Raw genomic sequence first — 13,398 nt, 5'->3', positions numbered from 1 at the left:
GAGCTATACATGTCGACCCGACCGACGCTTTCAAATAATTTTTTTTTTCCCCATTTTTCAGTTTCCATACAGCGTGTGCAGCAAGCCTAAGTTATGAACTCGACCCCTGATCCTCTGCAAGCAACAAGACTCGAAACAAATGTCATTCTTTCCAAGATACTTGGAAACATACGTATCATCATCATCATCATCGTACTCAGTATATCCCACCAATAGCAATGCTATGGTAGGGTCTGAGGAGGGTAAGATGTAGACAGTCTTACCTCTATCCCATAGGGATAGAGAGGCTGCTTCCGGTGAGACCCCCGGCTCGATAATAGTTTTGCATCAAGCCTTGGACATAAGGCACATAGCACTCAATCATCAGGGACACCGGCTGATTGGTGCATGTGCCCTTGTCTTTCGGCTATCAACGCCACCACATGATGCCTGATTAACCTTCCGCCACTTTTAACGTTATTTTCACGAGATTAGTAAAATAACGTCAAAATTAGTGCACTTCGCCATGCAACTAATAATAAACATAGGATAGAAATAAGAACCGTACCTTCGCCATGCAACTGTTCAAAGAGAGCTACAATATGTTTTCCGTACGTATATTTCTTCAACGAATTTAGATGAATCTTTATTCGATCGAGTAACAATTCCCTTTGATCGTCCGTGCACGTTTGAAGGACCTTCTGAACAACATAATTTGCAAACTGGTCCTTCACCATCGCCTACACATTGAAAACCACATTTTATCCTACGGGTGACATTAATAAATATGCGCGCATTAGAAAAAGATTACTCACCAATAAATTATCACTATTGTCACCAACACCGATGATTTCGTCAATCAAGATTCCCCTTGCTTTAGAATCACCATATTCCAAACACTTTTCAATCACATTTGATGCAAATTTATGCTGGCTCAGTTGTACAACATGGCCCGCCAACCGGTTTACAATTTGGCTTCTTTCTTCGGGCTTCCCCCTCTTTATCACGTGCTGCAAGTGGGTCAAAACGGGTTCCACGCGGGTCAGGTTAGGTTGGCCCATAAACATTATTTGCCCATTTTAATGTGTTAACTATGATACCAAACCAATATTATTAAGATAGTTATTCAAACAAAAACCTGAGTTACATAATTTCCATATTGATCCTGTGAGAGAGTATAAACGGATTCCAATATCTCATCAACTATAAACTGGCTTTGTAATTCATCTGTAGAATGTTCTAGAACCCTCTATTTAACAACAAAAAGGTTAAATCAGTCACATCCTTCTAAGTAATAATATCATTAAAATAACAAAAGCTAAGAAATTTTTTTTGATAGGTTACACCTGTATGACACGGCACCCGTATGGATGTGTTGAAAGGGCTGCAACTTGACCGCGAAAAGATGAAATTACAAATTTTATTTTCTCTATTGGAATACTTTCTATACACTTTTGTATCACGTGATTTCCGTTTTGATCATGAACACATCTCAAAACATGCCCGTCAAGCTCTCGAACGAGTTTGACCTTTTGTTCTAGCTCAATAACATCAAAGGCCTAAAAAACATTAACAGTATCGATTGAAGGGTATTTTAGACATTTTTCACAAACAGTAAAACACAAATCAGTTATTTACCTTTTGGATGACTCGGCAACCGTACATTTGCAAACTTAAAGGTAATATTTGACCTTCAAGTTGGTTTGCAAGCTCCCTCCGTTGCTCACCGGTTCCATACTCGAAAAACTGTAATGCACGAAAGTTGAAAATTGAAATATGAAAAACTTAATGGTCAGTTGAATTATTATGTGAAATTTATATAAGCCATGATATACCTTTTGAATAACATAGTTACCGAACACATCGGTAATTAAACTAGAAGCATTAGGAAGGACTTCCTTAAATACAGATTCCTTTTCCTCAACACTACATATTTCCAACTTTTGTTGAATAAATCGACTTCCATGCTGACCACCACTGCGCGTTAATAATTACAAATATAACGTTAAAACTTTTAAAGAAACAAACACAAAGATGTAGCAATTTTAACCCGTTACTTGTGAATGGATCAATTTGTTTGGGTTGTGTTTTATCCCAAACAGACATCTAATTATTTAGCTAATGGGAAACGCGTTGAAGTCGAACAGGTTGAAAGTCTCCTAAAGTCTTTTTAATCCATAAAACCTCTAAAATCGTTCAGATATCTAATTACTACGGTTTTTAAATCGTAATTAACAAACTTGTAATATATAAAAATAGACAAAAGTGTTTGCAGGTAGGGGTGTGAAGGAGCCAAGCATAAACGAGACAGAGCATAAAAATAAGTTTGTTAAATAAACGAGCCAAACTCGTGCTTCACTTATCAAGCTTGAGCTGGCTCATGAGCCTATTATTTATTTATATTTTGTTTAATATTAAATATATATTTATGCAATAATTATTCTTATACATAAAATTGTGATAAAAATAGCTAAAAAATATATATTATGTTATACATGAAAACTAGAATTAAATACATAAAATTAATAAATAAAAAATGTATATAATTTAAATTAAATATATAATAAACGAGCTGAACCAAGCCCAAGCTTGGCTCGAGCTTTAAAAAACTACTCAAGATGCGAGCTCTAGCTTCAGAATAGAGCTCAAACGAGGCGAGCTCGAGCTCTTGTAAGTTAAACGAGCCGAGCTTGAGCTCTTGTAAGTTAAACGAGCCGAGCTCCAGCTCTCGTAAGTTAAATGACCCAAGCTTGAGCCTAATCAGGCTCGGCTCTGCTCTTTTACATCCTTATTTGCAGGTCAGCCCAACCCCACCTGGCCCGAATAAAGAGAGATTTTAGACTTCAAACCAACTTTTGCCACGCTAAGCACTCACCAAAACTCAACAATGTGGCCAAAGATATCAGAAAGCTCGATCCGGCGACCTTTACCAGACTTTAATTCTTCAAGAAACGAATATGTTTTCGGATCTCTAAAAACCTGATTTCCGCCATACGGTCGCATTCCGTCTCTTTGAAAACCAGGCCCCCCTATCGGCGACCCCGGTACAGGTGGACTAGCATAAGCCGTGTTTGGAAACTGCAGAATACCCATATTACTCGGGCCTCCAAAGTAGTACGGGCTCGCGGGTTCCATTCTTCTTGGATTCAAATTACCATGGCCCACAAACCCTAAAGTTTGCTGCTTTTGTATCAGCTCGTCTGCACGAGCAGCAACTTGCAAACTTTCTGCATACGGAGGTTGAATCGGTAACCCAGGATGATGACCATAGTTCAAATGTGGACTTTGACTTTGACCGAAATAGCTTGGAGACGGGTTAATGTCTGAAGGCATATGAGCAGGTACATACGGTGGATTATAAGCATATCCACCTACTGTATATTGTTGAGGAAAATATATATTCGGGTAAACATGATTTGGTGACATCATATATGCTGAGCTGGACGCGTACGGTGACGTATATCCAGGTGGCTGTAACGCCTGTTGTACCTCAGACGGGAAATTAGAAGGAGTTTGAAGATATTGACTCATCCCAATATAAGTTTGACCTTGTGAAACCATTTGAGGGTGTTGACCACTAGCTTGAAGTTGAAACATACTTCTTTGTTGTCGATCCCTTTGACTTTGACTTTCTGTATTCGGCATAGTCGACATATTAATAGCAGCCATTCTATTTGTTATGCGCGATATATCATCTTCTGGTGGGTTTGAAATAGCTACATTCGTGGAATTCAGGTACAAATTTTGACCCGTGTTGACTCCATCACGATTATCAGTTTCACCATCGTGTGGAGAACCTTCCTGTATAAGAATTGCTTAGCAATTATAACAACAAACAATATGTAAAACACTAATTTATATGGAAAGCCTCATACCTGTTTTGTAGATTGATCATCATCTGATTCTTCATTATGAGTGGAAAGGTTACTCTGAGTCAAACGGGCCGAGTCATCAAACGATGTGAATCTTTGATTATTTGCTACACTATGAAACAGATGTCGGTTTTGATCTGAAACTATAGGTGGTGGGAGTCTAGGGTTCAAGTTCACATGGGCCGAATAATAAGCAACATAAGACGGGTCAGCCCGAAGCTGTTCTTCAGACTCGGTAGCATTCGCAGCAGCTTTATGTCTAGACATTAAGTTTTCAATTGCTGCAAATGATCCTTCAATGTTCGGAGGTGCGCTTCCGCTTCGATTCGGGCCCAAATTTTGGCCCGTTATCACTAATTCAAGATCCTCAAATGTACCCTGTGATGCCCACTTTCCACTTGCTTCACTGATTCTTATCAGGCTTTCAGTGGCCATTTCAATAAAAAAGATTGAATCTTTCCCACTTTTTATGACAAATTTCTCACATCTTTATTGAATTTTTACTGCCCTATAATGTCCAAAAGAAAAACACATATGTAACAAACTTTATTGAATTTTACTATTACTGGTTATCTTGCTAGAATTCACCAAACACACAAACAAAAATAGCAATAAATGAAATAACTATCACTTCCAAATAACTTAAACCCTTATTCAAACAGACATAAAGATTCAAACTTGATCAACTAAACCTCAAGATTCTGTAATTCAACAAAAACCCATATCAAATTCTTGATAATCTTGCATGTTGTTGAGCTTAACACACACAAAGCAGATAAAACCCTAAAAGTCAAATAGTGAAATCAAGAAGAATCTGACCTGGGTATTGTCTTGAACATCTTTAGAATGAATCTTGAAAACCCTAGAGCAGGTGGTGGTGGTGATTAAGAAGAAAATGAAATAGGGGGGGGGGGGGGTAGTTTAGTTTAATTCAGAGGTGATGAAGAAAGAAAAGGAGAAAGGTGAAAAAAGTGCTAATTCCAGTCTTGGATTATGTAATATGGGTGTGCAAAGAGGGAGAAAACGACAAGAGAGTAACCTGGTAAAGAGATTTTTGGTATAAAAATAGGAATAATAATAATAATAATTCATCAGATGATGATGCAGTCAGCATGGTGTATGTGTGTGTGCAGATAGAATACCCTCAACCTCCTCAAGTCTGAATGAAAATAGCGACTGGAAAAGAAACTTTGTTTTTAGTCCTTTATTATTTAAGGTCTAGGATAATAATAATAATAATAATAATAATAATAATAATAATAATAATAAATATTTCATGGGACAAGTGTCTTTACTCCCTTTGTCCTATAAATTATATGGAATTTCGTGTTTTCTAGCCTCCTAGGGTTGAATTTGGAGTAACTATTTTATTACAATTTCTTTAATTATACAATTACTCAATGTTAATGTGTAATTGGGATATTAAGGCACGAGTTTGATAATTTTAGTTTTATATTATAAAGTTGTTTCTCATATATGGTCTAAGAGCATTCTCAGTGGTTTCTTTAAATTATGTGAGGGAGTTCTCTATTTTTTAGAGATGGTTAAAAATGGTTGTGAGAGGATGAGAGAAAAAATGTTACTATTCATGGTTAAATTTGGAGAAACACACTGTCCACCTCAATAATTTTTTAATGTTTTTTAAAATGGTTGTGAGTGAATGAGAGAGAAAAGGTAATGATAAAAGTATAAAAAAATATTATTTAATTGAAATGAGAGAAAAAAGATGGTGTTTTTAGTATAATTATAGAGATGGAGATGGAGAATCGACCGGGAATGCTCTAAGAACATTACCCCCTATCTTCAAACCAAAAATTACACTAAAACTCATTTTATTTTCTCTCTTCATTTCAATTAAATAATATTTTTTATACATTTTATCATTACATTTTCTCTTTCCTTCAATCACAACCACTTTCAAAATATATTAAAAAATTATAGAGGATGAAGAGTAACTTTTCAAATATACAGAAAAATCACTATATTTTCTAAAATATAAAAACTCTTCACTCCCAACACCCTGAATCACTCTCTAAATTATAAAAACACCCCTCACATAATATGAGGGGTTGGATGAGAATGCTCTAATACATGTTAGGTATTTGTTACTTAATAGTTGTCGGGTTTTTAAGTTTTCTCACGGATGTTGAATATACTAACATATGATCTTATCGATTAAAACTACTCATTGAAATTCCCGTTAATTGAATTCAATCGTATACTTGTACAGCATCTCCCACTCTAAGACGATAACAACGAAAGTCTATGATACAAGAAACAAATTATGAAGGAAAATTCACAAATTTAACTTGTACCACATCTCCCCCTCCAAGACGATATTTTTTCCTATGTTTAACCCATAAGAAAAAAGGTTTCTTCGAAACCATTTACCAATATGTCCACCGAGAATTGGTTTATATTGAAGATCATATCATTATGTTTAACCCATAAGAAAGAGGTTTCTTTGAAATTATTTACCAATTTGTCCACCGAGAATTTGTTTATATATTTTTTTAGAACGCCGACTTTCTTATATTTAGGCTATCACACTCCAAATTTGGAGAGTCTCAATGCTCCACTTTAGCCAGGCTATGTTATCTTAATCGACCCACGCTGGAATCAGAGTTTGGCATGAGCGTTTTCCGCCGGGAAACCATACCGCCGACTGCCACCACAAGAGCAGAACTCTCTCGTGAAACACACGATGGGACGAAAACCCGGAGGATTCGAACTGACAACATTTGCATAAGGCCTAGCTCAAATCTTTCATTGTTAATATTCACCCAAATATGAAACAAATGGGATTCGAACTTGAGTCTCCACTAGAGAACTCAAGCCTCTTACCACTAGACCACAAGTGAAGGTATTCTCTAATTCACCAAATAAAAATAATAATTTAACCCGTGCATATATAATTGATCAAACCCGGTATCATACCGTGAAGACTTTATTTATTTATCTACTTTTATCTTTATGAAAGGCGAATATTTTTCGTAATTAATCATAATAGTATGGATAATGCTTGACGTCTAGCGAAAGCTTCTAGTAATCATACACATATAATAAATTACAGAATCAAGCTGAGAGAGATGACATTTGTGAATTCTTGAGTGCCTATTCTATTTCATCGATGTCTAAATATAATAAATACATCATATCTCTGTAATGAGAGAGAATATTTTATTCAATCAGACTAATAACATGATACAATCTAATCTATACTATGGGTATGGGTATGTTTGGCAAATAGCTTTTAGGAGCATCTAAGTTCAAGCTTTTAAGAAAAAACTAATGTTCAATAAAAAGTTTTGTTTGGTAGAAGAAGCTTCAAGCTTTTAACTTTGGAGAAAAAGTTAAAACTTGAGGAGATCAGATGCTAAGACTGGATCGGAAGTCTTCAAATAAAGCCCGAGGTAGACTCTTTGTGAAGATGTCCGCTATTTGATAAGGGAAAGGCACATGATAGATATGTACTTGACCCGCTGAACATGTTCGCGGACAAACTGGATGCCAAGCTATGTAGCACGGGAATGGGTACGGGACCTGGGTATGGGACGTTACAGGTACGGGAGACGCCAAAATTCAAAAACCAAGATACGGGTATGGCAAAGGTACGGCAAAAAAATATAAAAAAATATTAAACATAGGTAATTAATTATTAATAAAAAATAAATAAATATATAATTTTTATCTATATATAATGTTAATTTTAAACATTTTATGTATAAAATTATAAATTGAGAACCAAATGTAAACTAGTCAGAGGGTTAAATGTTAAAAGGCATAACCTAATTTAATACATTTTATGTAAAAGTTAACAAGTTTTAGGGACTAGATGCAAACAAGTAAAAGATCATGGGGTTAAATGTTAAAAGGCATAACCTAATTTAATACATTTTATGTAAAAGTTAACAAGTTTTAGGGACTAGATGCAAACAAGTAAAATATCATGGGGTTAAATATTAAACTTAAAGTTTATTTAACCTAAAAAAAAATTAAACCACTCCAGCCGCCACTGTTCTTCTACTTCTTCTTCATAGGTTTTCCGGCAAGCATTACTATCACTGTCGCCGAAATACATCACCGGAATATACTATTTGGCCAGTCCACCACGTTATTCGCTATAGAAACGTCCCCGAAACGTTTTTGGATACGTCCTCATTAACCAGGTTCACTTAGGAAACGTCCCCATCGCGTTTCCATCACGTTTCCGTCCCCGGGACGGGTACCCTACCATTGGAGCTGTCCCCGTGCTTCATAGATGCCAAGTTCAATCTGTTTCATACGCTGACGATAGACTGGATTCCCAGAAAGATATATGGCACTTAGGTTATCACAATCCATGAGTGTGGCAGGCATTAGGGGACGACGAAGCTTCAAAAGTAAACTACGAAGCCAACAAATTGCAGCCACACGTTGGCAACGCCTTGGTATTTAGCTTCGACATTGGATCATGATACAATCGGTTGTCATTTTGAAGACCAAGAGATTAGAAGGGACCCATAGTAAACACAATAACCTGATGTAGATCGACGAGTGTCTAGACAACCTGCCCAATCGGCGTCTGTACAACCGAGAGTGAGACCAAAAGTAATTGCTCCTTGGATGTAGCGTAAGATATGTTTGGGAGCATCCCAATGTGTGGATCGGGGTGCATGCACATGCATGCAAACCTATTGGACTACATAGCTAATATCAAGTTGGGTGAATGTTAAGTACTGCAAGGCCCCAGCCATGTTATGATATAGAGTCAGATCCTCAAAGGGAATGCCCGCATCAACGCCAAGTTTACCATTTGCGTCGACAAGTGTAGGCCTTGGTTTGCAGGTTTGCATCCCAGTGCGTTTAATAATGTTAAGTGCATAGGAGCTTTGTGGTAAAAACATACTATCCCCTGTCCGAGTGGCCGAAATCCCAAGAAAGAAACTTAACTGGCCTAGATCTTTCATGGCAAAATCATTTCCCAAGCTGGACATTAATTGTTGACGAAGAGCCTCGGAGGATGAAGTGAGATGGATGTCATCCACATAAAGTAGTAAATATGTTGTATGATTCCCGAAGTGCAAAATAAGCAATGAATTATCACATTGACTTTGCTGGACCCCCAAGTGTAAAACATAATCAGTGAGCTGCTGGTACCATGCTCGTGGTGCATGTTTAAGCCAGTATAGAGATTTTTTAAGTCGACACACATGGTCTGGATGAGTCTTGCTACGAAACCCCATTGGTTGATACATATAGACCGTTTCATTAAGTGTGTCGTGTAAAAATGCATTTGAGACATCAAGTTAATGTACCTGTCAAGGCCTGGATATAACGATTCGAATCGTAGCAGGTTTTATCACCAGACTAAAAGTTTCTTCACAATCTATACCAACATGTTGAGATCTCCCATCGCATACTAACTACTAAGGGCGAGAATCTTTAAAATAAAAGAAAACGAAAAAGTAACGACACAAGAATAGTGAAATAAAAAGAACACATGTAAGTAATATATCAGCTAATTGGCTAAATGCATATGATATTGCTAAGATATGGAATCTAAACTCCAAAGAGTATCTGATGTCTCTCATCCATTACTCTAGTCTATAATATAATAAGACATATTTCAACGTATACTTTTCACCCAAATTATAACAAATTCGTATAAACAAGACATAATTTTATAGTTTCTTTCAATCATATAATTGTATGTGATGGCGTAACTGTGATAGGTTTGAACCTTATCATCCTCCTAACTTCTAAGACTTAAAGTTAACAAGGGATTTAACTCTTAAATAAGATTCCATGTATTAAGAGATTAAATGATGAGAGTTGGAGAGAGCAATGCCAGATTTGGAGTTTTTTGTAAGTGGGTGAAAAAATTGGTTAGCTCAAATCAAGTCGGATTAAAATAAATCAGCTGAAAACAAGTCTAATAAAAATGAGGCCGAGAAAAATTAATCTTACGTATTTGCTCAACGATATTGTCAAACTATTCATACATATTTACCTAACAATATATTAAAGGCGTGTTCACGATGTAAGGCATGTTCACGATAAATGTAATTGATATTTTTGGACCAAACCAATATATTCACAATGATTTTGAACAAAACTTAACTCGTAAATTTTACAAAAGCACACCACGCATATGTACACCTAACGTTCTATTAGATTATTTTTCATAATAATCACAGTCACAGTGACATTATGTCCATTACTAAAAGCACATGTGTATCCATAAATACTCTATGGGTACAAAATTATTTTAAAATAAAATCCAAACGGTTTGATAAGCACACAAGCAAGAAACGTAAAACCAATATATTTACACACTAAATCCACTCATATTCGTAATATAAACGTGAACGTAGAATACAATATGCATTCAATAATTTATAAAAGGAAACAAAAAAATTCATATGTAGCTATGCAATCAACGACTATGATTGGGATGGTATGGTGGTGGTGTGACGGTAAAAGACAGAACCCGTAGACACCATCGGAAACGAAGCCATATAGTATGCTAGTTATTGGTATGTTTTTTCTGGCGTTTTTCACATTAGTCTGTTAAATATACAAGCAAAATATTGTATAAACATTATTGATGCATTTAAGTGCTTAACCCAATGTATAGGGTGCGTGTCTACTATTATAATAAACAAAAATGTTGTTATGTCAAGTGACACTTATTTGGCCCATCTTTGTGTTACTTGGTAAAATATCATTTAACCAACTTAATTGTTTTTTAAAATAATAAAAACTTAACAAATTTAGATTGAAATATTCTAATTAATGAAAATTTGTTTTTCTTTTATTTTTTTATTTTTTCAAATTTGTTTTCTTTTGTTTACAAGTTCTCAATTTGAAATTAAAAATTATTACTTTTTCTTAAATTATCTCTGTTAGAATAAGTATTATTAAATAAAAAATTAATATTCATTTTCATGATTTTAACACATTTGCTTCTGAGTTTAATAACATGATTTTTCCCGTAATATTTATTTAGTTTTAATAAAAAGAATTGTTTCATAATGATTTACTTTTACAAAATTTGTTTTAAAATTTTAATATAACATTCCTTTGTTTTTTACGATTTAATGACTTTTTCTGGTTGGTTATAATTATAACTTCTATTATATTCCATAAAAAATAATAATATGCTCAAAAACTTAGAAACTAATTTTTTTATAATCTTCCTATCCTATGTTATTTTATTAAAATTGGTTTATTTCACGTAAAAAAAACAAATGTTTAAATATTATAAGTTTTGGACAACCATCCAACAACGGTAATTTTCATTATCGGCCATGCGATGTTACATGCTCATGTGCATCAAATCTAGATAAATACCTTTAAGGAAAAATACATGTGAATGTGACCAAATATCTGATGGTCGCTACTATCCAAAACCTATAATGGTTTCATGTTTGTTAAGGATGTTGTGTTGCTTTGAAAAAGTGAAGCAAAAATATCCGACGATCGCTACTATCCAAAACCTGTAATGGTTTCATGTTGTTTGGGATGCTTTGTTGCTTTGAAAAAGTGAAGTTTTTTTTATATTTAAAATAATGTTTTTTTATGTTTTAAAGTACATTTTCAGTTTTTATGGATTAACATTGTTTTAAACTCTTAGTATCCGATATGTTGGGTATCTTTGCTTTAAAATTTTTCAATTTATATTGCTTTATAATATAATATATTTATTTTATACTTTGTGTATTGTTTATTTAAGTATTTGTATGACTTGTATCAATCTTTTCTTTAAACACTATTCTTCTTAAAATATAAATCCATATATCAAATGATTATTAGTACTAAATAATTTATGGTTTTAGTAATAATTGAGTGTCAGTGACATTAGTAAGAAAAGTTTGATTAAATAAATTTTAAATATTATATAAAATGACAGTTTTTAGAGATTTATGTCGCACTTCTAGATTAAAACAAGAGTTGGAGTCAATATTTTAATATTCAATAAAGAGGGTAACTAAAAATGTTATATATGAAGAAATTTTTAGAGATTAATGAAAATTTACCATCTAATTTTCTTTTTCTTTTTTTTATTTAGAAATTATTTTATTCAATGTTGCAATACATATTCATATTCATTCATCTAATACCAAATTAGTATAAGTATTTTATATTGTTTTATTTTTTTCTTAATATAGTTTACCCAGCCTGTGTCTATACGGGTATTTAACCTAGTTTTTATATAAAGATAGAAAATTGGTGTTGAAAGTAGGTAAGTAAATGTTATGTGGAAGCCCCACTTTATTGAAACGAACCCTCACCTCATGTTTTCTCTCTCAATTCTCAAATGCACCAACAGTGTTTTGTTGGTGGCCCCACTAAACAGACAAAATAAACCTAACAAAATGATAAAAACACACAAAACTTTTTGTTATTTTTTATTCCAAACCAATTATTATTTATATTTCTTCTCTCACGATATATCATCTTAATTTTATATCCTCTTTTCCCATGTTTGCAAAATCACTATAGTACCCCTAATGTTGTTATCACTTATCAATTTATCAGTAATCTAACTAGTCATTAAGTTGTTGAATTTAATTACCTACTCCCACCAAAAACAGAATAGACATATCTTTGACAATTTAACTTTCTTTTATCTTTATTAGAGTTCATGAGGCGCTCATCAAGAGTGTTATACGGAATCTGAGCTTAATTTTCCACTTCATCGCCAAGGAAATATTCGAGCAAACGATCGTTAATCTCACGGACGACCTCATTCGTTGGTGCAAGTATTACCCTCTCTTGAAAGTAAATAGGGTGTTTACAATTTTTATGTATGTCGGGATAGATGTGATGAAGGTGTTTTAGGTTAGTTGATTGCATAGAATGACATGATAACACATAAATTGATGTAACTTAGACTACCTTAGTGGAGCACCATCCCCCCTTAGTAGTTATAGTATGAGTACATGAGTGGTAATCTTGATTCAAAAAACTTCATTTTTTTAGTAATTACTACATACTTAGTTAACAACATTTAATCCCGTAGCCTTTTGTGAAACTATCAAATAATTCAACATCAATTTAACATTTGTAGTGTCAACTTTATCAAAACTCTATAAAAGTACACAACACATGAAAGATTTAAGTGGTAAAAGTGACGGGTAGGTCTGGTCGTGTAATGGGTTCAAACTGGTTTGAAATTTGAATAGACTTAAAACATAGATTAATTAAATGTATTTGTTTTTGACGGGTTGCAGGATTAAAATAAAGATTAAATGAGTTGAGTAAACTAAAGTCCTATCTATAAGCTTTGAAAAATAGATTAAGTACTTTATTTTCCTTCAAGACAGTATAAGCAATAAGAAAAACACTCAAAATTTTATATTATAAACTCAAGACAACACATATAATTGTTTTGAATATATATTGTGTGGTATAACATGAAACAAACAATGTTTCCTTTTCATTTCTTTTGCATCATACCAAACACATAAATACTTAACATAGTTTTCTTCAAATGTTAAAAAAACACCAATTGGCAATTGCTTAATCAAAAACCAAAAACACCACCACTCATCTTTCAATT

General features: G+C 33.9%; 1 protein-coding gene across 1 annotated transcript; it reads right to left on the bottom strand.

The window, feature by feature from the left end:
- Nucleotides 1-4,492, bottom strand: LOC143590508 (pumilio homolog 5-like). The gene is made up of 9 exons (XM_077070964.1): nt 3,855-4,492; nt 2,855-3,780; nt 1,815-1,956; nt 1,618-1,725; nt 1,326-1,538; nt 1,118-1,228; nt 795-989; nt 548-719; nt 1-114 (listed from the first exon to the last, which is right to left on the bottom strand). Exons 1-9 carry the CDS (start codon nt 4,284-4,286, stop codon nt 92-94), a joined length of 2,322 nt encoding a protein of 773 aa, XP_076927079.1. The 5' UTR covers nt 4,287-4,492; the 3' UTR covers nt 1-91.
- Nucleotides 4,493-13,398: the final 8,906 nt, after the last annotated feature.

This window comes from Bidens hawaiensis, unplaced genomic scaffold (genome assembly GCF_021521415.1).
Source record: "Bidens hawaiensis isolate Kalapana, Puna unplaced genomic scaffold, B.hawaiensis_p1.1 tig00038620_1, whole genome shotgun sequence".
NCBI lineage: Eukaryota > Viridiplantae > Streptophyta > Magnoliopsida > Asterales > Asteraceae > Bidens > Bidens hawaiensis.
The sequence above is the reverse complement of the archived record's forward strand: the minus strand, read 5'-3'. Positions and strand labels throughout refer to the sequence as shown.